At 41.5% G+C, this 25,112-nt stretch overlaps 7 protein-coding genes and 1 long non-coding RNA gene across 12 annotated transcripts; 3 read left to right on the plus strand and 5 right to left on the minus strand.

Annotated features, from left to right (window-relative positions):
* Positions 1–487: 487 nt before the first annotated feature.
* Positions 488–6,993, minus strand: LOC128257538 (clavesin-1). The gene is made up of 4 exons (XM_052988589.1): positions 6,795–6,993; positions 2,173–2,630; positions 1,569–1,859; positions 488–1,068 (listed from the first exon to the last, which is right to left on the minus strand). Coding segments are annotated over exons 1-4 (1,005 nt in total). The 5' UTR covers positions 6,796–6,993; the 3' UTR covers positions 488–813.
* A 942-nt stretch (positions 6,994–7,935) lies between these two features.
* LOC128257368 (1,5-anhydro-D-fructose reductase) lies at positions 7,936–11,274 on the minus strand. 2 transcript variants are annotated; one of them, XM_052988359.1, is made up of 6 exons: positions 11,013–11,274; positions 10,710–10,877; positions 10,474–10,643; positions 10,077–10,419; positions 9,781–10,009; positions 9,243–9,380 (listed from the first exon to the last, which is right to left on the minus strand). In XM_052988359.1, the coding sequence occupies exons 1-5, from the start codon at positions 11,082–11,084 to the stop codon at positions 9,830–9,832; spliced, it is 933 nt and encodes a 310-aa protein (XP_052844319.1). In that variant the 5' UTR covers positions 11,085–11,274; the 3' UTR covers positions 9,243–9,380; positions 9,781–9,829. The 2 variants fall into 2 exon arrangements, with proteins under 2 accessions (XP_052844318.1, XP_052844319.1); XM_052988358.1 differs by lacking the exons at positions 9,781–10,009; positions 10,077–10,419; positions 10,474–10,643; positions 10,710–10,877 and adding exons at positions 7,936–8,583; positions 8,642–9,157 and having other exon boundaries at positions 9,213–9,380; positions 11,013–11,173.
* LOC128257370 (uncharacterized) lies at positions 8,398–10,058 on the plus strand. Its single transcript, XR_008267862.1, has 3 exons — positions 8,398–8,538; positions 9,433–9,563; positions 9,876–10,058. It is a non-coding gene; the product is annotated as an uncharacterized LOC128257370 (long non-coding RNA).
* A 139-nt stretch (positions 11,275–11,413) lies between the features above and the next one.
* Positions 11,414–12,519, plus strand: LOC128257369 (kxDL motif-containing protein CG10681). Its single transcript, XM_052988360.1, has 4 exons — positions 11,414–11,481; positions 11,547–11,595; positions 11,650–11,823; positions 11,882–12,519. The coding sequence occupies exons 3-4, from the start codon at positions 11,657–11,659 to the stop codon at positions 12,360–12,362; spliced, it is 648 nt and encodes a 215-aa protein (XP_052844320.1). The 5' UTR covers positions 11,414–11,481; positions 11,547–11,595; positions 11,650–11,656; the 3' UTR covers positions 12,363–12,519.
* LOC128257367 (EARP and GARP complex-interacting protein 1) lies at positions 12,491–13,781 on the minus strand. The gene is made up of 2 exons (XM_052988357.1): positions 13,537–13,781; positions 12,491–13,486 (listed from the first exon to the last, which is right to left on the minus strand). Exons 1-2 carry the CDS (start codon positions 13,705–13,707, stop codon positions 12,509–12,511), a joined length of 1,149 nt encoding a protein of 382 aa, XP_052844317.1. The 5' UTR covers positions 13,708–13,781; the 3' UTR covers positions 12,491–12,508.
* A 434-nt stretch (positions 13,782–14,215) lies between these two features.
* On the plus strand, positions 14,216–15,703 carry LOC128257818 (ubiquitin-conjugating enzyme E2 C). Its single transcript, XM_052989027.1, has 2 exons — positions 14,216–14,593; positions 14,657–15,703. The coding sequence occupies exons 1-2, from the start codon at positions 14,487–14,489 to the stop codon at positions 15,084–15,086; spliced, it is 537 nt and encodes a 178-aa protein (XP_052844987.1). The 5' UTR covers positions 14,216–14,486; the 3' UTR covers positions 15,087–15,703.
* Positions 15,486–17,916, minus strand: LOC128257817 (zinc finger protein 436). Its single transcript, XM_052989026.1, has 2 exons — positions 17,177–17,916; positions 15,486–16,359 (listed from the first exon to the last, which is right to left on the minus strand). The coding sequence occupies exons 1-2, from the start codon at positions 17,666–17,668 to the stop codon at positions 15,688–15,690; spliced, it is 1,164 nt and encodes a 387-aa protein (XP_052844986.1). The 5' UTR covers positions 17,669–17,916; the 3' UTR covers positions 15,486–15,687.
* A 403-nt stretch (positions 17,917–18,319) lies between these two features.
* LOC128257813 (citron rho-interacting kinase) lies at positions 18,320–25,088 on the minus strand. Of its 4 annotated transcripts, none has more exons than XM_052989014.1 (7): positions 24,649–25,088; positions 24,156–24,400; positions 23,748–24,098; positions 22,306–23,673; positions 20,541–22,043; positions 20,284–20,479; positions 18,320–20,171 (listed from the first exon to the last, which is right to left on the minus strand). In XM_052989014.1, the coding sequence occupies exons 1-7, from the start codon at positions 24,938–24,940 to the stop codon at positions 18,562–18,564; spliced, it is 5,565 nt and encodes a 1,854-aa protein (XP_052844974.1). In that variant the 5' UTR covers positions 24,941–25,088; the 3' UTR covers positions 18,320–18,561. The 4 variants fall into 4 exon arrangements, with proteins under 4 accessions (XP_052844974.1, XP_052844973.1, XP_052844975.1 ...); XM_052989013.1 differs by having other exon boundaries at positions 23,736–24,098; XM_052989015.1 differs by lacking the exons at positions 22,306–23,673; positions 23,748–24,098; positions 24,156–24,400; positions 24,649–25,088 and adding an exon at positions 22,109–22,240.
* Between the last annotated feature and the right edge of the window lie 24 nt (positions 25,089–25,112).

Here is a 25,112-nt window from a genome sequence, read left to right on the forward strand (position 1 = left end):
CGTCATGGCGTTTACGATGTGCAATACTTAAGTGTGTTTTTTAACAAAAACATGGCCCAAAGAGAGTCAGCTAATGATCAAGCGGTTTCCAAAGACATGAAATCACCGCAAGCTAATTTTTTAAAAACGAATTTCTTGTTAAAGGGCTTCAAAGTGTAAATCCGGAACTTAAAATTTAATTTTTCTTGTTAAAGGGCTTAAAAGTGTAAATCCGGAACTTAAAATTTAAGTTTATTTATGTTGTTTGTACAAAATCTTTTCAAATTTATATAGACGTGTTCTATGAAGACCGTTAAATGAAAGAAATTTGGTCGAAAATAATATAAAATGACATAATTTTAAAATTGTATCAAAACATTTTTTTCGAAAATCAACTCAACGTTTTATTTTAAGTATACATACATTTTTTTAAAGAGTTTTTGACCATTTACCCAGTAAAAAAACCAATACGATCAACTATCAAGTCAAATAAAAAACGTATAGTAAATTCAAATTCACAAAAATAAGTATATACATATATTTAAATAGACATTCATTTGACATAACGTAACGCATGGATGGAATATACAAGTACAACTGGGAGACTCCACCACAGTCCCCATCCATTAATGGGGTGCTGAGGATTGGCGGGGAAACGCCCACGACAACAGTGGAACATCGTCCCCGAGGAGACCTTTAGTTATACAATTTAGTGGTGATGCTATTAAATAGGTACGAAGTGTGCATGCCCGCGCGAATTGTCGACTGTCTCAATGGTATCCTGACCTATCCTATCTTAGCCTACGGAGATGGTAGATTGTCGGACGAAGGAGTCTAGTCCACCTCCAGTTTCCTAAAACTGCCCACGACACCGGCATCGAGGTCGCCAATATCATTTCCGGCAAAGTTGGCCGCGTCCTTGGTGATCTCGATCTGCATGTCGTCCAAAGCAAGGATCGCCGCCCGGCGCTTGAGCAGCTTCTGTTTGAACTCGGCGATCATCTCAGCAATTGGCACGGTGCCACCATATTCCTTGGGCAGGATAGCAGGATCAATCTTTGTCTTCAGGATGTCAACATTTTTGTGAACCTGTAAAAAAAAGGTATTGAATTAGATCGAGTAAAAAACTAATTTTTATTATTTATATAAATAAAACATATTTAATATTCTTTAGTTTCAAAAGACAAGGAATATTTCATATTAATTATTTGGGCTTAAGATTTTCGTCGCAACAGGAATTAAAAAACTTATAAGCCTGGAAGTAGGCACTAAAAAACATAATAAAAAGCAATGTATAAAAACAAAAATAATTGTTTTAGCACTAAAGGATATAAAGCTGAACTTTAATTTACTAAAAAAATTGTTGTTTCTTAAAAAAAAGAAAAAAAAACAGCTCGCCCATCTAGTTTTCATTATTTACTGAACGCAAATTAAAATGGAAATAGTCATGGTGAATGAATTGCGTTAACGAAATATTATACATCTAAAATGTTTTTATCCATTAATCGCGCCATCAGAAAATTAACTCAGCGACATAAAATAAATAAAATGAATCATATACATTTTTTCCTGTGTATTTATATACTCACAATGATTCGCTTCTTGAGCTTATCGCTCAGCATGGACACGCCCAGCTCGATGATCCGATTAGCGTAGTGGGGAATGTTGACGAAGTGCGTTTCCTTGTGCCGCATGGGCGTAGAGTTCTGGATGCACTTGACAATGCTGCGCAGGTCGTTCAGAGACCACAGACTGATGAAGCCCATGTTCATGCCACTCTCATCGTTGATGTACACGTAACCGGCCACTTGGGAGTCCTCATCATCCAGCAGAGCCTCACAGATCAAACTGTGCACTCGCGCCATTTGCACCGAAGTAAACTGAAAAGAAACATATTGAATTAATAAAATAAATATATATTACAATCAGAAAAAAATCGGTAAATAAAATATGAATAGGACATTTTAAGTCAGATGTCTTAAAAAAAAGAAAAAGTATTAAAAGATTATAAACTTAATTTATTTCGTGTTGGAGTGCTGTGCTAATATAAATGAACTAAATTACAAATGGAAGACAACATTAAACTCAGAAAGTAAAAAGGAATGTATGTATATAGTTTTGTAGTTTAAAAAAAAATTATGATATTGCAAGTAGCATTTTTGGTATTAGTAAAATGTATCTTTTGTTTCTTACCTTGTAGGGATCGAATTTTGCGGCCACGGAGAAGATGACCTGGCGTCCGGTGGAGTCCCTCTGGGGCAGCGGCACCAGGTAGCCGTTCTCGAAGATCTCGTTGATGGCCGGGTCGTTGATGTCCAGCTGCTTGAACCAGTGCGGGAACAGCTGGCGGATGGTCAGGTAGCGCTCGAGCATTTCGCAGGCGGCCGGCACGGAGAACTTCTTGGTGCGCAGGAAGCGCAGCAGGAACACTGCGTCCGTGCGGCACTTGCGGATGTGCGGATGCTTGTCGATCCACTCGCGGAACTGGGCCAGCGCCTGCCGCCGGATGTTCTCGTCCTCGTGCAGCTCCTCCTTGGCCACCTGCTTCATCGCCGGACTCAGTCCGCAGACGTACGGATAGTCATAGTCGCCGCCGGTACTCGCCGCCGGTCCGTTCAACTTTGGTTGTTGTAGCACTTCGGTCTCGAGCACTGAAAGTGGAAAAAATACGTCTTAATTACAAAATTCTATTACTCCATTGAAATCAGCAACGCGGCCTGGGTAAAATCCGTAAAATACGTCTTAATTAACTATTCTATTACACAACAATGACATTCAAAATCAAGACAGCAGAACTCATGCCAACACGGATTTTGGTAGTAATAAAACCTTAAATTATTATCGGTCCAATTAACACTTTCACTTTCAGCAAGCCACAGCTGCCAAATATTTATCTCGATTTCCCTAAAATGTTTACGATCAGCCCACTGAATTTCCCCTTTTAATTACACTGACAAAATTATAATCAAAATTGTTTATGTAATTTCAAACGTTTTTATTATCTGGTTTCTGCTGTTAATATTATTTTAAAAAACTTTAATTACTAAAGTATCATATTTAAAAACATATAAAAGATATTTATTCTATTCAATTTACGATTTCTATGTAACGTCATTCAAAAATAATTCGTAAGACATATTTTAATAAGCAAGCACAATGTCGATAAATAAAATTTTATTTTTTTGTAACTTACTATTGAATCTTTGAGTTTTCAAGATATTAAAGAGATATTTTTGCTTCGAAAAACATTTATTTTAAAATTTAAGAAAACAAATAATATAGCCTATAAACTATGTATTTATTTAACAAATTGTTCATCGAAGTTACTAAAGTTTAAAACGTAGTAAACTTATTTTAATTACCGAATAAAACTAAATCAGATAAACCTAAATGAAAGCGAAATGAAGTCACAACTATCTTAAACGGAGATCCCTTGCAGTCAAATTGCCAATTTTTAAGCCAGCTTAAATATTTCTCCCACCCAAGCGCATTCCGAATTAATACGATATCAATTAACCACATCGGACCACATTTTTGGCCCGGTTGTAAGCGAAATATTGGGCTAAAATGGCAGTGGCCGCTGTCAGATTTCTTCACGGCTGACACCACCGACTCTAATTGGCCGGTTGCCCTTGGTCGGTGGCGATTGTGCAATCCGAAATGTTAAAATTCATCGAACTCTCAAGGGTCACCGCAGTTTACTGGACCACCTCAGCAGCCCGAGATACAAGATACATATACGTCTATGCATACCAATTAATCCCACTTGACTTTTGACTGCACAATGTCAGGGGACCGGACTGAAAAGATTAAAAAAAAAAAAAACTGGGAACTGGATTGGACCGACGACTAGAGTGCAATGGCTTGCGTGGGCCAGAGTTTTTCAATCTCATGTGGCGAAGAAGCTGCCCACATTAGTTTAAATTCAGTTAGCTAATCCCCCAGAGATGCTGCCATTTCCGCAGTTTATTTTCGCCTTTTTTTTCTGTGGTCTTACAGAGGTCCATTGACCGTGACCCAAAATCCGCCAGCTGACTGCTTTGCATACGAATCGAATCGAATGTTTGGTGGCTCGGTTTTGTCATTTCAGAGCCCATTTAAATTTCTAGTCGTAAAAACCCAGACGAAGGTCGAGAGAAAGATGCGCGAAGCGGAGTTACCGCCCTGTAATTGCGGATCGGATGGCTTTGCAAACAAACTTGGTCCAACTATTTTTGGTCAACAAACTGTTTATGACCAGTTTGTTCACTTTCATGGCCTTCACACAGTTTCCAACGCAATCGATCCATCGCCATGTAAAACCAACAAAAAAAAAAAAACAAAAATTGAACGTGTGGAATTGCCCTGCTTTGAATACCTCCAATTTAAGTATGCTATAATATAATATATGGCTCGAAAGTTTGGCTTTGGTAATTCGATCATTTTTTATGCCGTGCTGAAGATGGCTGGCGCTGACTGTCCACTGAAACATGCGATTTGTAATTTCGTTATCGCTTTTGCGTTTTGCTTTTCCGCTCCGCCAATTAGCCCGTTGGTTACATCACATCACAGCATAAAAGCTGCCAAACCGAAAAGTACCTCTTACGGATCCCGCAGCAATATCGCCGACTTTTGGTAAGAGTAAAGAGTGCAAGCCCGAGAAATACTCAAAACAGGTTTTCCCCCATCCCACCGATCGACCCAATCCACTCCCATTACACGAAGAAAAAATTAGGTGTTCGGATTTACATTGGGTGATCATAATTGCATTGTTGGAACTATAAACACTGCTTATAAAATAAATACACCTTACATTTTTGAGGTGAACTAAATCTAATAATTACCAAGAACATGACTACTAAAATATTATTATAATGCTTGATTAATTAGTTAATATTTAGATTTAACTGTCTAGCAAAGCAAATTTGCTGCTATTTTTATACTTTGATCTATTAATCTATTATTATATTTTTTTTGCACTATAATGCAATCGAATTAATTAATTAATGTATAAAGGCAATACCCATAAAATAACTGATTTATACAAATTTTTAACAACGCATTAAAAAAATAAAATGGAACTGGATCCTATATTGTATTTATTTTCTATTAAAAAAGATGAATATCTAATTATTTTGATTTAAAATATGTGAAATAAGCAATATATTTAAACAACTTGTTTGCGACTGTCTCTCAATACTTGAAACGATGATTTGTGGTACTTGCCAAATAAAGTCAAGAGCAAGGTTTTTGCTTCAAATAACCCATTATTTCTCACCGTGCACTTGCCCAATCCCACCCCATGACCGTGCACATTGGCAATATTGGTTTGCTTTGGCTCAGTTTCGAATTTCGAACGAATACGATTACGATTGACAAACTGGCGAATTTACGACTTGGCGATTTGCATCTGCCTTTCCGGATTATCATGCAGATTGCATTTTGCCACAATTACGGCAAAGTTCGCTAATGTTCCCCGGATGAGTAGCGCTTTATATTCATGTGTCAGAATCAAATGGCGCTGTAATCAGTGGAATTCATTAGCCAGGCTCACCACGTTCGTCGTTCAAGGCTAGTCGTTTGGGTTTGGGCTAGTCGTTGGTCAAGGCAGCCCTGCCTTAAAACACCATTAGTGGATGCAACTGGTTAGCTGGCCACCAAAGGGGATTTACTACATATTAATGGGCACCCAGAATAACAGTCGAGGTCGTGGCTGTTGGTCAAAGGAAATCGTCACGTCGATGGCTGCGTCCCTGGCAATTGCACAATAGCCATAGCCACTTGCCATGAATATTTATATGCGAACCGCACAAATTGCATTGTGCGAGTACGTACGTTTTCCAACCACTTGGCTTTTACGGTGTTGGCCAACATCGGCCGAGACGAGAAGACCTTGCAGGCCCCTCTTGTGGCTCGGCAATTAAGCCAGCAAACAGAATTACAAAACTCTCGCGGCTCAAGACTATCGGCCGTAAAATTATTGACTGCCGCGAAACACTTGCAGTGGGTCAATAAAGCGTAATTAAAAGGCTCTAAAAATATTACGATTTATGTTTGGTAACACCCACACACCTAGTTTTTAGTACAAGTATCTAATTTACTGCACAGAGAAAAATAAGTAGAGTTTTTATAAATATAAAAAAAAAGAAATTAAATATAAAGAACTTTTGTTTAAAGAACATTTACGGAGTCACATTATCATCATTACATTATCATTTCATTTGTATTGTAAAAATATTAAAAAAAAAAAAAGCAATAATCTTTTTTTGGATCCATTTAAATTTATGTTACAACTCAAAATAGCATTGAAAATATCATGTTTTTCCAAAGGTATAAAGTTCGAAAGGATCCTTTATCGGATAAATTTATATTAATTTTAATTATAACTTAATCTTTACAAAGGGCAATAGATTTAGGATTTATAAAAGTTATTTAGTAGGCACAGTTTTATCCTTTTCTGATTTCTGCTTATAAGAACTTTATAAAGATCTTATTTTCTGATAGTTTTAAGGAACAGCTTATTTATTTGGAACTTTATCAAATTATAATTATCTTCAGCATTATCCTTTTTATAATTTTATTTTTATGAATAGAAAATTTAAATATTTTCCTGTGTAATCAAGGTCTGGCCTGGTAATCGCAGGTAAACAGTAGCAATCTGCAAGTGTCTCTGCGCATGCGCAACAGCTGCAAAGAGCTGTACTTGGTGAAAGCGAAAGTTTTTCTCCGCCACGAGCTTTTCTCGGGCCTTTTACATAATGCACGACAACGATCCTTTTTACCCATTATTTTTGATGATGCCATGGAGGTAATTCTTAGCTCTTAGCTCAACTCACTTTTGATTTACGCACTGGCACTGGGGGATTTCACAAGTTGCTAATCTTATATAACAATATTTAAACGCGTTGCAGGGGAGGGATCTGGCTCTGGCTGAACTGAACTCCGGGCTCTAATTGATCGCCGGGATATCCGTGTGAGCTCCGCAAACTGACGACGATGTGAACGTGGGCACGCTTTGAGCGAAACTGCCAATTTTTGGACTGAAAATTTATTTAAACCTCGCTCTCGACCGAAGCGATTTCACTCAGTTCGTCGGTTGAGTGGGATCTTGTGTGAGCTGTTGTTGTTGTTGAGTGGAGAGGCAGAGTGGAGCAACCGAATCCGAATCCGAATCCGAATCCGAGCCCAATCCGAACTTGGGAATAGCCATGGTAGCATGGAAAGTGGTTTCGAAAGGCTGTCGTCTTTATTACACTATTCTTGGCCTGGGTCAAGGTGGCGACGCATGCCAGAGATCCTCCTCTAATTGCCTGGCGGCTCCCATGGATCATCCCTTCCTCGCTTCCTAGTCAAAGATTAAGTTTAAGCGGTCTCAAAGGCTAAACGACACTAATTTCATTCGGAGCGTTTAAATCTTATTATTTTTCTGGTCATCTGCAAGCGTTTTCGGGTGACGTCAGTACGGGGTGCTATTTACAAAGGTCGCGAGCAGCGATTAACCCAAATGTACTGAACAATCCAAAAATAATTAGCCATCCGGACGTAATAGGTACATCATCTAATGGCCATAATACTTTCATGCTTCATTTCTGCGGTTAGCGCAACTAATAGCTTCCGCATCATATTTTTGGTAAGTATCAGAATATTAGATCCAGTAAATACAATTTCTTCCCCTAAACAAGATAAATGGATAACAATTTTAGATTTGTGGTTGCCAAAACGCATTTACTTTTTTTGTTCTTATACACAATTTACTATATTTAAGCCCTTTAGATAATCTGCTATTCATCTAAATGAATTTCAAAGACAATCACAATTAAATTTGTTGCAGGATTTATATATCTGATTTCCAATTAATAATAAAAGTAAATAAAGAATTTAGCTAAATTGCTAAGTACGATCTATTCAAATCTTGTCCTCCAAATCGTCTGTAGATGGGAAAGTTCGACTGTAGCTACTAGCTATACAAAATTTCCATTTATCACTGCCTAAACAACACAACTATTTAAATGAATGAAATATGCTGGTAATGTATTTTTTTCAGCAATTAATTATATTTTAATTAAGCTGAGTACACTGTCGTTTGGTGATCTTTCAGTTCGCTCAGCTTATATTACCATTAGTCGTAAAAGCGTTGTGTTTTAATTCGGTCTTATTCAAACATTTTCACCTTTCGGCTTGAATGTCAAACGTGCCGTGCCAAAGATCGATGCTCCCATTTACTTCTCTTTTCTTGGATATTCCAAACTTTCTAGGAGGCTAGCAGATCTTTAGATTTAACGGAGCAACCAGGGTACAATGACGTTGGTTGTCTAGGGGGCATTAATATACTCGTGCCCTCAAATTACTGTCATAGACTTATTTGTAACAATTTGAATATATATTTTTGTTTTTCGACATTATAAAGAAACGAACATTTCTGCCGGTTTAAAAATCAATTGCAAACGGATAGTACTTGTGATTCTGGCCCTTGATTAAATTTAATGCCACAACACGTTCGCCAGTGTGATATCCATCGAGAACGGCCATCTCCTCGGCAGTTAACTCAAAATCGAAGATATCTAAGTTTTCCGAAATTCGGTTAGTATTCGATGACTTGGGAATGGGGATAACACCCAGACCAACCTAAAATAACAGGTAAAATTAGACGTTTTTAATAATATGGAAAAAATTCCTTAATTACCAAATAACGCAAGACAATCTGCGGTGCAGTTTTGCCGTATTTTTTGGCAATAACGGCCACCTCTGGGGAATAGATAAAGTCCGGCTTTTTGATATCGGGTTTGGGCTTTCCCAAAGGTGTATATGCAGTCACAGTGACATCGTTCTTCTTGCAAAAAGCTGTCAAAGCCTTCTGGTTGAGGGCAGGAGAGCACTCCACCTGATTGGTGACTGGCTTGATCTCGCAGTTAGCCAAAACTCGTCCCACTTGCTCGCTATTGAAGTTGGACACTCCTATGCTGCGGACCAGCCCCAGTTTAACCAGCTTTTCCATGGCCTTGTAGGTGTCCAGGTAGTCCACATCGCTCAGCTGAAGCACGTCGTCCTCATTCTTTGGCATAAGGGTGTCCTCGTCAACATATTTGTAGCCCACTGGCATGTGCATAAGGTACAGATCGATGTAATCCAAGCCAAAGTTGCTCAACTGTTTCCGACAAATGCCCTCAACACGCTCAGGATCGTGGAAAACATTCCAAAGCTGCAAGAAAATTATTATTAATAAGTAAACATATATTTATTCAATTATTATTTACCTTGGTAACGAGGAAAATATCCTCCCGCTTGACCACTCCCTCTTCTATTTTATCCCGAATCGCCTTGCCAACTTCGGCTTCGTTTTGGTAGAAATATGCCGTGTCTATATGACGATAGCCCACATCGATGGCATGCTTCACAGCGGCCTCTCCTTCGTTGTCCTTCGACTGCAAATTCAGAACATCGAATTAAATACATAAATATTTCTTCATTCAACAGGATCGGAAGTGTGTTTTGTAATGCGTATTTGGAGATCAGTATATGAGTACTTTAGAGCCTCACATGTGTATTTAAGCGAAACCATTGTAAGAAATTCAGAAAGTCGGGAAATGAAATTAATGCATCCTCAGGTAAAACTTTGAATTTTTAGTATAAAATATCATAAAATATGAATTAATGGTATTGACAGTATGATATGTTGTTTATTAAGGAAATGTTTCATAAAATTGAACGAAAATGTGAAACTAAACTACTTTGTAAGTTAATCTAATACTACTGTAATATAACATTGGCAAAATAATAATTTTAATGATGTATTTTCACTGAAGGTTCCGTAAAAGATTTTACCTTAAGTTTTTAAAGTTATTAAGTAAACCTTATTTCTACATCTCTGTTCCTAATGAGGATAGTACTGATGATTCTTAGCTTTCTCAAACTTCCAGATTCTCCGGCCCAGATTGAAAGACCCCATTTGGAGCAACTCCTCTTGGGTCAAGTGGAAATCAAAGACATCGAGATTCTCGATAAGGTGAACCTGCTGGGCAGCTTTTGGAATCGGCACGGTGCCAATGTCGATCTGTGAAACGGTTGTATTTTTCAACTATTAAATGTTTTCTCTACTTTAATGTTCTGAGGGTATATACCAAGTATCTGAGTACGATTTGTGCGGGTGTCTTGCCGTATTTTTCCGACAGGGCCAAAACTTTGGGATCTTCGTAGTATTCGGGTAAAGGTTTGCAGGTCTTTGGACGACCCAGAGGAGAATAGGCGACCACGGTGATGTTGTGCAATTTACAGAGCTCTATCAATGGGATTTGCACCAATTCCGGATGGCATTCGATTTGAAGAGCCACAGGTTTGATTTGGCAACATACCAACAACCTCTCCAGTTGATTGGCATTGAAGTTGGACAATCCCAAGCTGCGTACAAGTCCTAGGTCCACCAGTTGCTCCATGCTCTTATAGGTATCCAAATAGTCCACATCGCTGTGAAATCCGAAGATCAGTTTATGACTGGGAATGGGTCTATCCAAAACTCACTTTGTCCTTAGTTCGCCATTCAAATGGGGCATCAGATCGTCATCTGATATATATGGCACACCCACTGGCGAGTGCATTAGATATAGATCTATATAGTCCACGCCCAGTAGCTTTAATTGCAGTTCGCAGGCGTATTTCACCATCTGGGGTTCGTGGTATATGTCCCAGAGCTAATTTGATATGGATTTCCAAACTGCTTATAGCTTCTAGAAACTTTTAGATGTTCCAGCACCTACCTTTGTGACCAGAAACACCTGTTCGCGCTTTATTTTCCTTTCGCTTATAAATTGGCCCAATACTTTGCCTATAATGCCTTCGTTCCTATACAGATAGGCGGTGTCTATATGCCGATAGCCCAGTTCTAGGGCGTGGCGCACTGCAGTCTCACAGCGAGATTTCTTTAGCTACAGATAACATTATTACTTATTGACAATTTCACCATTGCGAAATGTAGGTAGAATGTTCTATGAACATATCTCGAAGTTGATTGACATAGCATTGTTGGTGATATGGCGCATTTATTATAAAGATAAACTTACATTGTAGGTGCCCAATCCCAGAATTGGCATCTCATAGCCATTGTTCAGTTTAACAGTCGGAGCGAGCTTCATTTTGAACGCTTTAAACAAGAATAAATAAAATAATTTGTTCGCAAAATGGAGCCGGTTAAATTAGAGTGACCAAACAGCGTCACTAACAAAAACACCATATTCCAAGATTAGGAGCTTAGATTTTTGTCTGTTAAATTAACCCTAAATATTAATACAAATAATTTCAGTACTAAAACTATGAGTAAGTTTTATAGATAGACTCTTAAAAAAACTAAAGTAAAACAAAAATTGCGCTCATAAAATGGAATAGCCCTTATGACGTTGACGGCACTATACTTTTTGCACTTTGTCACTTTACAACACTGTTTAAAAACTTGTACCCAAAACAGCTGTTAGAAAATACATTTACTAACTTACAAAAATTCTAAGCAAGAAAACATTTAAAAAAGAATGAAATGTAAGTAAGCAATAAAAACATAAAAAACAGTTAAATCGCAAACTATAATAAAAACTGCCATAAAGTACAATCAAGAAAACATTAAATTTATTAAAAAGTAAAAGTCATCGAAGGGTGAGTAAACAAATCAATTTTGTTTTGGAGCTCAAATAAAATCTAATATTATAGAAAAACCATGAGCCATTTGGGCATCACGGATGTGCAGCAGTCCCAGGATGCCACTCCAGATTTGGAATCCTTTACTGGCTTTGGGAATTCCGCGGCAGAGGCTTTTATTCAGAGTCTCGCAGGAATGGTGAATCAGGGCGATGTGGAGACAATGATAAGGGCACAGAAGCAAATGTAAGCTTTATAGATCAACCAATATACTATTAAAAACAATAAAAAAAAATACCCCTAGGCTCCAACGCTTCGAGAAAACCAATGAGATGCTATTAAACTGTAATGCCCTGTCCCAGAGTCGCTTGAAAAGTGCCAGCGAGGATTTTAAAAGGCATGTGAAATGTCTGAACGATATGAAAAAGGATCTGGACTATATATTCCGCAAGATACGGGTCATTAAACAGAAGCTGCAGTTGCAGTATCCCGCCATTTACGCCGAAGTCCAGCCTCAGAGGAGCAGTTTGGCGGAGGAAGCCGAGGATGACACGGAGGCACAGGCCAAAAAGGCCACTGAAGCACCTGTTCCTGCGGCAGGAAAACCTGTAATATCCACTGCAGCTGCCAAGAAAAGTGCTGCCACCATAGAGTACGTGCAAATGGAGGAGGCTGTGGACAACGGCACTGTAGAGATCGAAAACGAACTGATAAAACGCGTTTGCTCGGTGGAAACGGCCAATCCCAATGACTCCTCCGACTGCACATCCGAGGATACAGGTTGAACAGCTCCATCTCACTTAGTTAGCTTAAGTTTTCATGGCTTAAATTATAATCTAGTACTCCGAAAACACCTTCGAGAACAAAGCTCTAATCTGTTTAGTTAGCATTACTTTTCTGGTTATATGTATTAACTTAAGAAGTAAATGTCTTAAAATATAATCTGGTACTTGTACTGCTTGGGCACCTTGGAGATTATTACGCGCCCATCGTAGCTGAGGGAAGCGAAGATCCAGGGATCCACATTGCTCCATTCCGCGCAGTAAACAGAGTCCTCGTGCTGATCGAATGTTTGCAGCAGTCCATCTGGCAAGAGTTTGTGCCTCTCCTCGGGCTCTACCCCACTGAAATTGGAGTCATCTAGTCCCGCCTGGACCTGAGTTTCCGAACTCACGGATCCGGCGCAGGTGAGCAGCACCTTGCAGTCACTGGAGCTGGAGAGGAGCAGCTGGTCGTGGAATGTGTTGAAGCGCACGGACCACACCCAATGCGAGTGATCGGAGCGTTCGAAGACCGGAGCCTTGGGCATCCGGCAGTCCCAGATCCTCAGGTAGCCATCGTCCCCGCCGGTGACCAGGTGGCACTGCTTGTTAGGATTGCAGTCCAGGTCGCGCACCATCTGCCCGTGGGCATCGCTGATGCTCCAGGCACAGTGCTGCGTGTCCCGCACATCGTAGGCACTCAGATGGCCATCGTGGAGGGTGAGGAACTGGTGTCCCTGGTGGTGATGCGACCACTTGCCCGTGGTGAAGTGAAGCGTGTGCTTGGCTGATCCACTGGAGGATCCGCTGGTGGGCACCTCGGCCACCACACGGGTGGAGGATTCTGCCCTCTGCATCACCGCCACCTTGTTGTCCACCACACAGGCGATTGTCTGCTCCTGGCTGGGATGGAATTCGATGGTTTTCACACGTTCTCCGGGGGCTTCCAAGACCTCCACCTGCTGCCACGGCAGGTATTCCGACTTTAGTTGCTCCGGATCCGGATTCAAATCCTCTGGCAGAGTTAATAAGGCCGATTGGGTGAGCACTTGAGCTCCTTTTTGGACATTATAGACGGAGGCCAGCAGGCGCGCATTATGAGGGCAGCTATTTAGTTTCCACACTTCACCCAGGGCATGTTCGAAGACCTGTTAATTGTTATATTTTAGTTTTATTTTTAAATATGCCGTATATTTACCTTTGATTGCACAGTTCCCTGTTCCTCCTCGTACTGAATTAAATGCACTTGATTCGTGGGTTTCAGGGAGTTGGTGGCTATAAAAAAGCACACATCGTTGCTCTCACCATATTGAGGCGTTAGTGCCCTGGCCTGGAGTTCTAGACCATAGATCAAGCTATTTTCATCCATTTTCTCAAGTTAAGCTTAATGTTTTGATTTTGGGATGAAATGGGTAACGTACGGAAGGTAAACGAAAACGTATACAAAAAGGTGTACCTAACAGTGTTGGTCAGCGTCTTATTCCAGGCGGCAACTCTGGCCTTCATAGGTAATCAATTTTGTAGTTAATTTTAATTTTGCAATTAAAACATTAATAAGCTGTTCAGATCCATTAGTCTATACTCTTCTGGTATTTACACCAATTACAAAAAAAAATTTAAGTAAAATAACGAGAACCTTTAGATTAACTTAAGCCCCAATAACACGTTTAACTACTCAGCTTTTTAAACAACCACTTTAAACTTTTTTTTAAATAAAAAGTCTTGGTCGTCTTATGCTCAAATATATTTTTTTAATTTTCAACAATTTAACCATTTAAAGAATACCCTATATACAACTCTTTTTTCAAATATTTTTCCTTATCATTGCGACAGTGTGACCACCCGATTACATAAATTCCCTCCAAAAACCTCAAAATACAACCCTGTGCACGCCCAAACAGTTTCTTCTCGTTCTCCTTCCATTTTGTTTTCACACAAAAGTGAAAAAAATATCCGAAAAAGCAACAGACGCGTATTCGGACCGATCAACAAAATTTCCACTCCACAGTATATATAATAATCATTACAATTCGAATTCGAACCAATCGGTTCCGCCACGAATCGCGCAAAATTAGCACACGCATCTGTACCGTAAACCCAATAGCGCGTACCTTATAGCGGATATAGCATATAGCATCCTACATAGCGATGGCGCAGAATATCAGTCCCGAACAGAGCGGTGGAGCCGGGGGCGGGGGCAGTAAGCACAGCGATGACTCTTTGCCCGTGAAAGACAATCACGCCGTGAGTAAAAGGTGAGTTGGAGCAGCACATGGTCGCAGTTGCCCCGTAATAATCCGCCCCCTAATCCCCCACAGACTGCACAAGGAACTGATGAATCTGATGATGGCCAACGAGAAGGGAATATCGGCGTTTCCGGATGGCGAGAACATCTTCAAGTGGGTGGGCACCCTAGCGGGTCCACGAAACACCGTGTATTCGGGGCAGACGTACCGCCTGTCCCTGGATTTCCCCAACTCCTATCCGTACGCAGCGCCCGTGGTCAAGTTCCTGACGCCCTGCTTCCATCCCAACGTTGATCTGCAGGGCGCCATCTGCCTGGACATCCTGAAGGACAAGTGGTCGGCCCTGTACGATGTGCGCACCATTCTGCTGTCCATACAATCCCTGCTGGGCGAGCCGAACAACGAGAGTCCACTGAATGCGCAGGCCGCGATGATGTGGAACGACCAAAAGGAGTACAAAAAATATCTAGACGCCTTCTATGAGAAACACAAGGACACCTAGAGCTTGGCGCTCGAAGAAGTCCTATATCCTATGCTCATATTGCGGCGTATTTATTTACATATAGTGCAAGCAACTCCACTCATCCGATCCTTCTGCCCACAATCAATCATCATCAATCACCGATACCACATCGTTTAATGCTGATACTTCTTTGGCAAAACAAAAAAACCCCGTGCATTTCTTATGTAATTGTCGATCGATAGACGGATAATCTGGTTTATATTCTCATTTTTCTTTCCTCCCCCCTCAAATTAATGATATATGAATGTATTGGTAATGTAATTTTAAAACTGTCCGTTCTTTAAGCTTAAGCATACATTTTAGTTAATTGTTTTTATACGCATGATTTTGAAAAGAGCGGGCGAGGTATCCAATTGCCTCCACCTTTTGTACTGATGATTTTTAAGCGACTGTGCTGCGCCGGCCATTATGTGAATGTTAGCTAATTTTAGAGTAGCCTCACCGAACCAACCACTCGTCTTAGTATCTCCATTCATGCGGCATTCTCCCAAACCACTACTGGTGTACCAAATTCCAAGTAATTCGAATCATTGTAACAGTTGAGTTAGCTTGATGTTATTGAAACGACAAATAAAACAAATTATTGAACTACATAATCCTCGTGCATCTGCAGGTGTGTGGATAAGGATAATCTGCTCCTGAAAATGCGTCCGCACTTTCGGCACCTAAGTATATTCTTATTTCCGTGCTTGCGCTGCAGGTGATCCATCATGTTCTCCTTGGTGTAGAATCTTTGGTCACAGAATTCGCAGGGGTATTTCCGATGCTGTTTTTCATCATGAATCCTTTGGTGGCGGGTAAGAAGTGCCTTTCGCACAAAGGATTTGCCGCACATTTCACAAATGTGCAGGGAATCGGGCGACTCTATTCTACAAGTCCTTTCGTGTGCCCTTCTTAAGTGATATTTGAGACTTCGGTCGGCCGTGTACACTTTATGGCAGGCTGGACAGGGATAGGTTACTCGCGCGGAGTTATTGTGATGCATCTCCCGCAGGTGCGCATCTAGCAGATTGGCTCTCGCATAACTCTTGCCGCAAAGGACGCAGGTATACGGTCTTAAACCCTCATGCTGCTTCATATGGGCCTCCAGCAGCGACGATTTGTAGAAGCCACGATGGCAAACGCTGCACTCGAGGGTGTGTCTCACTCTTCGCTTCCTTTCCCCTGTCACATTTTTAAAGGACCCAATGGGTATCTTCTCATTTTCAAGATCTTGATTGGCAGTCTCGTCTTCAATTATTAAGACTTCCTCCTGGAATCAGAAAGAATAATATTCAATTACAACCAGGGAACTAATCAAATCCATAAGAACGAGATATATTTCACGGTTCTTTAATGGAATATAACATTTTCTAGTTCTGCCTTAATTATAAAATATCCTTTTTTTATTGTTCAACCACTGCGAAGTAGTTCTGTCCTACAAACCTAGTTAGGTATGTATTTATTTACCTCAAATGCCATCCATCATACCTTTTATCTTATCATTTTGTTAGACAGTATTATGAGGGAAGTGAGATTTCCAGACGAAAAAGTTCAGGGCCATAAGCTGCTACAGAAATAAAGATCTTACCCCAAAATATTGAAAATTATAGTAATAATTTATATATAATACTTCTAGAATGGGTGATATGTAAGTACTATACAAAAAATTAATAATATATCTGTTTTATTATTATGTTTTAGTTGGTCTCATAAAAATGAAATACAAATGATAGCAGCCATTGCCCATTGATTTCTAATTTCAGCACACCATAAAAACGGGGGTCTAGATTTTACTGGATATATGTTTAATAAACATACACGCGCCCTAATATTATAAAATTTCTATATGTGCAGTGGAAAAATGAAAAATAACCAATAGATTAGACCGGCCTCCTTTTTGAATGCTATCATCACCAAACATTCAGGCACAAACAAAAATAGTATAACACAAACAAGCGCCAAAATGTTTATGTTTATGGCGGCGAATGGGGAAGTATTGTCTTTGCTGCTAGGCAACACCTCAAGCACCGAATCTGATTATAGATTAGATTATAGCGGAGGCACACCTGTGCATAGATAAAACTCACAATTTCTTCAGTTGACTCGATGCAGGCTGTGTTCATTTGGCCTTCCTGATTAGTGGTGGAATCGTTACTTTCCGAGGGGGTGTCCAAGTCGGTTATTTTGGGGGTATCCTCCTGCTGCCTGAGGCATTCGAAGTCGATGTCCAAGAGCAGCTTCTCAAAATTGCGCGAGGACTCTTCGCACATGCGTTGAAAGTCGTGAAACTTTTGCACCAGTTGGTAGCAGCATTCGCAGATGCTTTTCAGGACCAACTGGGTTGGCAAATCCTCATCCTGCAGTCGAAACTTCTTGCCCGGATCGGCTCCAGTGCAACCGTAATATTTACTAGCCAAGTCCTGTTCGCTGTCCAGATTGTAAGAGGCATCCTGGGGGCCCAGGAGCACCAGGCAGGCTCGGCAAATCATCGTTCTGGTCACATCTCCTCCGTCCATTCCCAGGGTAGTGGAATCCGCGACCATGTGAGCCGCGTAGAGATTCAGCTTCGATTCAAACATCGTTGGCGAAGGGTTCTCCACTCAAGCGGCATGTGGAACAAATTGAAATCAATTACCACAATTTACGGCAGTACTGCAGTGCGGCGGCGTCCATCGGCGACCCCCTCAATCGCAGTAATGCCAGCGGAGAGCAGACACCAAACAGCACGATTTCATTTCCGGGGCTTTCGCATTGCGGGACATTGAAAGCTGCTGTCCGAAAAGCTACTTGGGATCAGCCCCAAAAGCTTGGCGACTATATATACCACCAACTATTTTATTTGAAATGTTATCAGTCCTGATTTGAATCAGAATATTAGCTCTTAGTTGGGAAAATGTCAGGATTAAATCACATTCTATCTAAGAGTATAAGAGCTATATATAATATTTTTTAAATTGTATAATGTATATACAATTTTGAAGAATTTTTAAAGGGTTATTTTATTTTTGTAAGACATATTATTTTTTGTTTGTGTGTCCATTTTTTAACAAAAATACTTTATTTTTATAGAAGAAACCAAATATTTATCCTTTTTTATTTTTAAATAATAAAAGTTTTTATTAAAGACCTTCAAACATAGTTCCTTCCAAATACTACGTTATATTATAAGTGTAAGTACTAAAAATAAATATAAGTATTAAATTATTGGCATATTTGTTAAAGTGTTATAAAGAGGCAAAGAATATTTTATTTGTGTATACGCACAAAATGTATTTAAGGAGTAATTTAAATTACAATAATGCCATTCTGCTTACAAATTTTAATAAAAAAGCAAGATTGTCAGAAAATAAAACCTTTTGATGAATTAAAATCTAAGGCATCTTAACCTTACACTTATTTACTACTGAGATTGTAGTACAAAGTTTTGTTCTTATTGCTTAAATAATATGTTTTATTGATATCGCGAAATAATCTATAAACTATCACCTGTCATCGCTGAGCCCAAAGTCACGGAAGTGGCCACCGAAGAAATCGTCTCCATGGAGACGTTGAACTTTTGCTTGAACGCCTGCATTGTGTCCAAGTGATATATCTTCTGTGTTCCATTGCAAGGCCTCTGATCAATAGCCACGGCATACAGGTTGACATCTCCACTGTTCGCCAGCAGAGTGGACATGTAGTGGGGCAAGTAGACACGCTGCAGCTCCGGCGATTCAGAGGTCTCCGAGCTATTGTCCCCGTTAGCCAGTTCCTTGCTGAAGGACCGATGCAAACGGACTATCTGCACGCTTTGGTAGTGGGCAATAAATAAGAAGGGTTCGCGGTAAACAAAGCCAGTGGGTGCGTAGACCCAGTTCAAATCGCAGGGCCTTGATCTGCAGCCGAACTCATCCACAAAGACTCCACACTCCGAAAAGCAGAGAAGGTATTCCTGTCGAGAAATGCGCACAACAGTAAGTGGCTGACATTTGGCAGTGTTCTCCATCGTCTTGTCTGACAGATCCACAAACTCCTCAGCTCCATAATTGTCCAAATCGATCTCGTAAAACTTATCCGAAGTAACAATAGCTGAGTGACGTGTGAAGAATATAGAGGTGACTGGAGTGGCGGTGTCCAGAGCTCTAACTGGCTTAAACATGTGTAACTTCAGGTCGTATTTCAAGATGACAATCCGGGTGGACGTAGCCGCAATGGCCACCGAATCCAAAGCGTTCTCTGCCTCATCGGAGATCAGCACCAGTTTCCATTTCTCCGAAGGCGTGCGGTTGGCGAAGGGTAGCTCGATGGCGGAGGTCTCCAACACAGGCTTATGACAGGCATTGGAACTCTGGCAACGCGACTCCAACTGCCGGTAGTCGCACTGGTATAGCTTCTCGCCCACCGTGCCCACCATAATTGCCTTAGCCAGACGTTTGCAGATGGACATACAGCTTACGGACTCGAGCCCAGAAATGTGCACCAGGCGCTGAGAGTCCAAGTGATACGCATACAATCCGGTGTTACAGCCCAAAAGGAGTATTTGCTGCTCGGCCACCTCGAAGGCGCAGTTCACTTCGATCTCCTTTTTAGCAGCCTGATCTCCCGGACCATCGGAACTGTAGACCAGCGATCCAATGTACTCGCTACTGGTTGTTGAACCTGCAACCTCTACGCTGTCCAAATTTAAGCTCGAGACAGATGGAATACTGCTTAGGTCATCTGCTGGCGGTGCCGAAGGTTTGGTTCCGCAATCTCCCTGAACATTGGCCCGGCACTTGCGATGCGTCACATCCTTGCACTCCCGGCACTTCCAGAAGGGCGAGCCGGCAACTATGACCTGGCCACACACTACACAGTCGGCTGCATCAACCTTGGACTCCTGCAGAGCCAGCTCAAAACGGTGATGAGCCTGCTCTGCACTGGCTGGTTTGGTCAACTTCTCCGTGGTCTTCAGTTCCACCTGGCTAGTTGTGCGCTTCAAAGCCAACTGCTGCTTTTGTGGAGAACGTGGCAGGGCGGCAATGCTTACTGGTCTTGGTTTAGGTGTGTCGGAGTCCCCATTAACTGCCGCCGACTTGCGAGGAGAGCGCAAAGTTGCACTTCCTAAAATTTACAAAACATAGGTTATTATAAAAAATCCATATATATGTTGAAGTGAATATAACCGCTTATTCCAGTTAGATATAAAAAATATATTAATTCTTAGTAAACTCACCATTCAACTGTGCCACCTGCTCCTTCAGCATGCTGCACAACTTTTGTTCTCGCTTTAATTCCTCCTTGAGAGCACGATATAAAATAGAAGACTCCACATCGTTAGGTGATATGTTCTCCTTGTTGGTGTGGCTGGTACCGAAGAGCTTGTCCGCCAGGGTTTTCTTCTTCTTGGAGGACAGGTCCTCCACTTTAAGCTAAAATTAAATTTATTAAGTTAGTCTCTTAAATTATTTCCAAAAATGTCAAAACTACTACCTGAAGGTAGTCAATCAGTTTCTTGTGCTGGGCAAGAGTTGCATTTGATTTGATATCGCGCTGCACATAGAACTGCTCTTTCTCGGCCAAAGTGTCCTGTAAAGAATCGATTTCCGCGTGCAAATCTGCTTGGGCCGACTCCAAATCCCGTATATCTGCCTGGAGATTGGCCACCTCCTCCTTCTTGTGGAAAAGCTCGCTTAGTATACGTGCATTTTCCTCTTTTAGGCTATGCATCTCTCGATCAGAATCCACAGTTTGCGCTTCGTAATTGGCATTCTGACCGTCGAGAAGATCCGCGCGCTCTTGGGTGGCAAACAGCTCATTTGTCTGCTCCACCAGCTGATCCTGCTGCGCCACCAGCTTCTTCTGCTGCTCCTTGAGGTTCAGTCGAAGTTCCTCGACTTCCGATGCCAGAACCTGGGCGCGCTTCTCGGCAAGACGCTTTTCGGATTCAATGGCAGATAGTTCCTTCCGCAGCTCAGTCAACTGATCGTTTCTCTCCCTCAATTTTCCATGAAGCATGTCCAGTTGAGATTTTTGGGATTTATTTCGATCCTGTTCGGATTTGAGCATGGATTCCACCTCGGTTAATTGGTTGTCTGTAATGCTGCAAGCGTACTTCAACCTCTGGAAATTCTCCGTGAGTTGTTTGAGTTCCTTTTGCAAAGCCAGGCTGGAATCATTGGCTTTACTGCTCCGATCGCGCTCCTCCTGCAGCTCACGCATGGTATTCTTGTGCTCCAAAGTTAAGCCATCGAATCGGGTTTGGATTTGCTTTAGTTTCTGACGCAACTCGCTCTCCTGCTGCTCAAGTTTGTGGACATTAGCCAGGTGTTCGATTATCTCCGACCTGCACTTCATGCGCTCCTGCTCGGCCTTTTCCCATTGGCGATGCTCCTTGAGGACATCTCGTTTGGCGGCTGCCAGCTCTTGTTTCAGCTCTTCGATCCGGGATTCCCGCTGGCGTGTTTCCTCTTGGGACGACTTCAGCATTCTCTGAGATTCCTCGTTTGCGTTTTGTGCCTTTTTAATGCGATCCTCGGTAAGTTCCATGCGTCGTGTTAGTAACTTTTTCTCGGACAAAGCTTCTTCGAGCTGTTTCTCCACTTTCCAGAGCGAAAGATTTGCTGTACGCGCCGCCTGACGCTCCACAATCATTTGTTCCCGAACTGCAGCCAATTTATCCTCCAATTTCTCGTTTTGCCGCTCGAGCATGTCACCCACGGTTTCGGTTTCCTGCTTTCGAGAAGAGTGTGACTTTGTGGGTGAAATACTCTGCTCGTTAAATCGCTCGAGCATTTGCTCTAGTTTGGTGACCAGCGTTTGCAGTTGATCTGCGCGTCCCTTCTGATGGGTTTCACCCTCTTTAGCGGCTATTAAATCGGCACGAAGCTGGTCCTCAATGGCGTTTAGTTCGGTCAAAGATCCAGGCGCAGTTTCGTATGGAGATGTATGCGAAGCTAGCGAAGATTCAGCCAGCTGACAGCGACATTCGGCAAGCTAGATGAACACAATATATTAGTTTCAATTATATTCATTTTTGAACATTCATTAATAATACCTACAAGTTTAAATTACATGATCTAAAATGTTTGTTAGACAATAAATTAATTGATTTAATACATTTCTCTATAAGCTATGTATATTTAATTAAATACAAACTGACGCTCCAATTTGGATGGGGCATAAAATCCAAAGCTTGCTTGCCTGTTTACCAAAATACATGATCTTTTTATCTTTTCTAAATTTAACAATAACTAACCTGCAATTCCCTTTCAAGACGATGGCATTCTGCTTTCACTTCTTGGGTTTCCTTTTCCTTTAGCTGCAGCTTCGTCTCCAGTTTGACCTTTTCGGCATGGAGCTCGTTGTTGGAGGCAATTTCCTGGTTAAGTCGCCTCAATATGTCCTCGATATTTCGTTCCGTGGCGTTCTTCGCTTCCTGTGTTGACTTGCTGGAGCATATAGATTCGTCCAGTTCGGTGCGTATTTCTTGTATCTCCATTGTCATCCGACGATGTGTGTCTTGTGAGTCTCGCACTTTTTTTCGAAGATCTGTTAGCTTTTGCTCATACGATTCAGCCATTTGTCGCTTTTGCTCCTCATGATTGGTCTCGGATTTAAGATTCAGCTCTTTTAGTTGCTGCAGCATATCCTTATAATTCTGCAATTTCATGGAAATATGCTTGCACTCCTCGAACTTGGCATTGAATTCAAGCTCTCTAGCATCCAACTTTTGCAGCGTTGACGCTAGCTCTTGTTTTTTGTCGGCCAATTGTTTCTCATATCGCTGTTCCGATGCAATTTTGGCTTCTTCATACTTTTGTCGATTCAAGCGAAGTAGATCGGTTATAGTAGATTCCTTCTTGGACCACATTTCCTCGTCTATTTTGGCCGAACTCTGCAGTGTCTTGATCTGCGTCTTGCAGTTGCTAAGCTCCATTGTTTTCTCCTTTATAATTTGCTGCAGCTTCTTGATTTCCACTTTGGCATCGGACACGACCTGTGATTTATTATCGGTTTTTTTAAGCGATTGTTGTGCCCGCAAAAGATCTTGTTTGAGCATGGAAATCTCATTCTCTCTGGTCTTTAGTTTCAGCAGAAGATCTTTCAGTTTCTCCTGCAACTTTTCATCGGTAGTAGCGGATATTGCTGACTTTTCCATGTGCACAAAACTGTAACCAATAAATGGCAGATCCTTTCCACTAAAATCATTGGATTTCATGTTTGTCGTAAGCGACTTTTTAGTCAATCCCTGTTCTCTGCGTGTTTTATGTCGAGTTCCATCATCGAAATTGGAGGTGTCGTCGTCGGACTTAATAGTGGGTATAATGGGAGGCACCTGGGAGCGAATGGCATTCCACGGAACCTCGTCAAAGAATGGGTGTTTTTTAATGCGCTCATAGGATAACCGCTTCGAAGGATTTGTGACCAGTGACTCGATCAGATTCCTGTAGTTATTTGACACCTTTAGGTCGCTGGGAAAGCTGATCAGCTCTTTCAAGTGACTCTCCTCGCAGTGGGAGAGAATCTTGGAATAGGTTTCATGTACATTGTCCTCATGGAAAGGTGTTGTCTCGCATATTAGCTCGTAGCCAATGATGCCCATGGACCAGTAATCGCAGCTCACCTAAAATATGATTTTATACGATTAGTTATCGACTCTGCAAATCTTATGCTCTGCGATCGTACAGTTCTACTCACATCGTGCATCGACTTCGACAGCTTGTAGGTGGATATGGTCTGCAATAGCTCTGGAGCTATATAATCTGGCGTTCCCACGGGCGACAGGCTCAACACGTGACCATCCCTATTCAGGGCAGCGGCATTACCGAAATCAGCCAGTTTGATATGCCCGAAACGATCGATTAATATGTTCTCCGGCTTAATGTCCCTATGCACGTATCCCATCTCGTGCAACGTATGAAGGGCTACTGTGAGCTCGGCCAGGTAGAATCGAGCCAGATCTTCATCAAATGGGCCGTGGCGAGACATCAGGCTGAGCAGATCCCCGCCAGGCATGTACTCCATGATGAGATACAGGTTGTCGTTGTCCTGGAATATTAAAATTTAGTTTAATTATCATTAAAAATTTAAGTTTTTGTAACCAACCTGAAAAGCGTACTGCAGATTGATCAGCCACTCGGAATGCCGGGTGGACATGATATCTCGCTCCTCCTTCACTTGCGAGGTGGTCACCACCGACTTTTTAATCTTTTTCATGGCGTATATATCATTAGTTTGCCGCTCGACCACCAGATGCACATTACCAAAGTATCCTTGTCCAATAAGGGTTTTAATGAGAAAGTCATCGGCATTCACACGGAGTTTGCGGGTCTCCTCCACAATGGGACGAACTGGATGAGGATTTAGTTGATAGACATAATTAAATAGATCAACAAAAATAACCATCTTTGTCTATAGAGCTTCCCTGGGTTCTAGACTTGGATTCTATTTGGAATCAATATTCTTAATTTACATTTAATATTAATAGGCAAAAAAGGATGTATGTGGTCAACAAAAATTAAATCTGATACACAAGTAAAAGATGTCCAATCTACGGGAAACAGTTCCAAACCCTTGCAGGCCAGTGTAGTTGACTCACATTTGTTGACAAACTCTGCGATGTTGCGATCGCGCTTCTTCAGCGTGTCCTTGTCGCACTCGTTGTACAACAGGCAGAAGGCGTCCAGGAGTCCTTCGCGGCATATGGCCTCTGCAACCGCTGCGCTGGTGGTGCTCACGGGAATCACGCTCCTCCTGACGGATGTGGATGCGGATCCCCCGGATCCGGAGGCATTTCCAGCGGGCTTCGCACAGACGCCAACACCTTTTCCCAAAATCAGGTTGTTCAGGCGCGCCGTTCGCACACTAATTGGCTCCAGTTTGGGCGGCATATTGAGCTCCGTATGCTTATAACTTTTTCACATAAACTAGATATTCAGAAACCCGTAAAATGCCTGCGCATTTCAGTCGCCGTTTTGCTTTGAATGGGAAAAAAAAGAAGCGCCGACAGAAGCCAAAAAGCCAGGGCTACGTGCTCACTCTGCAGAGTTGCATTTAGGGTTG

Source organism: Drosophila gunungcola (genome assembly GCF_025200985.1).
Source record: "Drosophila gunungcola strain Sukarami chromosome 3L unlocalized genomic scaffold, Dgunungcola_SK_2 000002F, whole genome shotgun sequence".
NCBI lineage: Eukaryota > Metazoa > Arthropoda > Insecta > Diptera > Drosophilidae > Drosophila > Drosophila gunungcola.

Bases quoted from the DNA above. Each gene is read 5' to 3' on its own strand.
- LOC128257538 (XM_052988589.1), bottom strand. The intron at 1,860-2,172 runs GTAAGAAACAAA...GTTTCTTTTCAG, and splicing joins CAAAATTCGATCCCTACAAG to TTTACTTCGGTGCAAATGGC. The intron at 1,069-1,568 runs GTGAGTATATAA...TTTTTTTTACAG, and splicing joins AGCTCAAGAAGCGAATCATT to GTTCACAAAAATGTTGACAT.
- LOC128257368 (XM_052988358.1), bottom strand. From the start codon at position 11,084: ATGAAGCTCGCTCCGACTGTTAAACTGAACAATGGCTATGAGATGCCA. The intron at 9,158-9,212 runs GTAAATAATAAT...ATTTTCTTGCAG, and splicing joins ATATTTTCCTCGTTACCAAG to CTTTGGAATGTTTTCCACGA. The intron at 8,584-8,641 runs GTAATTAAGGAA...CTGTTATTTTAG, and splicing joins AGATTGTCTTGCGTTATTTG to GTTGGTCTGGGTGTTATCCC.
- LOC128257369 (XM_052988360.1), top strand. From the start codon at position 11,657: ATGAGCCATTTGGGCATCACGGATGTGCAGCAGTCCCAGGATGCCACT. The intron at 11,824-11,881 runs GTAAGCTTTATA...AAATACCCCTAG, and splicing joins ATAAGGGCACAGAAGCAAAT to GCTCCAACGCTTCGAGAAAA.
- LOC128257367 (XM_052988357.1), bottom strand. From the start codon at position 13,707: ATGGATGAAAATAGCTTGATCTATGGTCTAGAACTCCAGGCCAGGGCA. The intron at 13,487-13,536 runs GTAAATATACGG...AACAATTAACAG, and splicing joins AGGGAACTGTGCAATCAAAG to GTCTTCGAACATGCCCTGGG.
- LOC128257818 (XM_052989027.1), top strand. From the start codon at position 14,487: ATGGCGCAGAATATCAGTCCCGAACAGAGCGGTGGAGCCGGGGGCGGG. The intron at 14,594-14,656 runs GTGAGTTGGAGC...AATCCCCCACAG, and splicing joins AATCACGCCGTGAGTAAAAG to ACTGCACAAGGAACTGATGA.
- LOC128257817 (XM_052989026.1), bottom strand. From the start codon at position 17,668: ATGTTTGAATCGAAGCTGAATCTCTACGCGGCTCACATGGTCGCGGAT. The intron at 16,360-17,176 runs GTGAGTTTTATC...TTCTGATTCCAG, and splicing joins TCGAGTCAACTGAAGAAATT to GAGGAAGTCTTAATAATTGA.
- LOC128257813 (XM_052989013.1), bottom strand. From the start codon at position 24,940: ATGCCGCCCAAACTGGAGCCAATTAGTGTGCGAACGGCGCGCCTGAAC. The intron at 24,099-24,155 runs GTTGGTTACAAA...TTAATATTCCAG, and splicing joins ATCTGCAGTACGCTTTTCAG to GACAACGACAACCTGTATCT. The intron at 23,674-23,735 runs GTACGATCGCAG...ATCATATTTTAG, and splicing joins TGCACGATGTGAGTAGAACT to GTGAGCTGCGATTACTGGTC.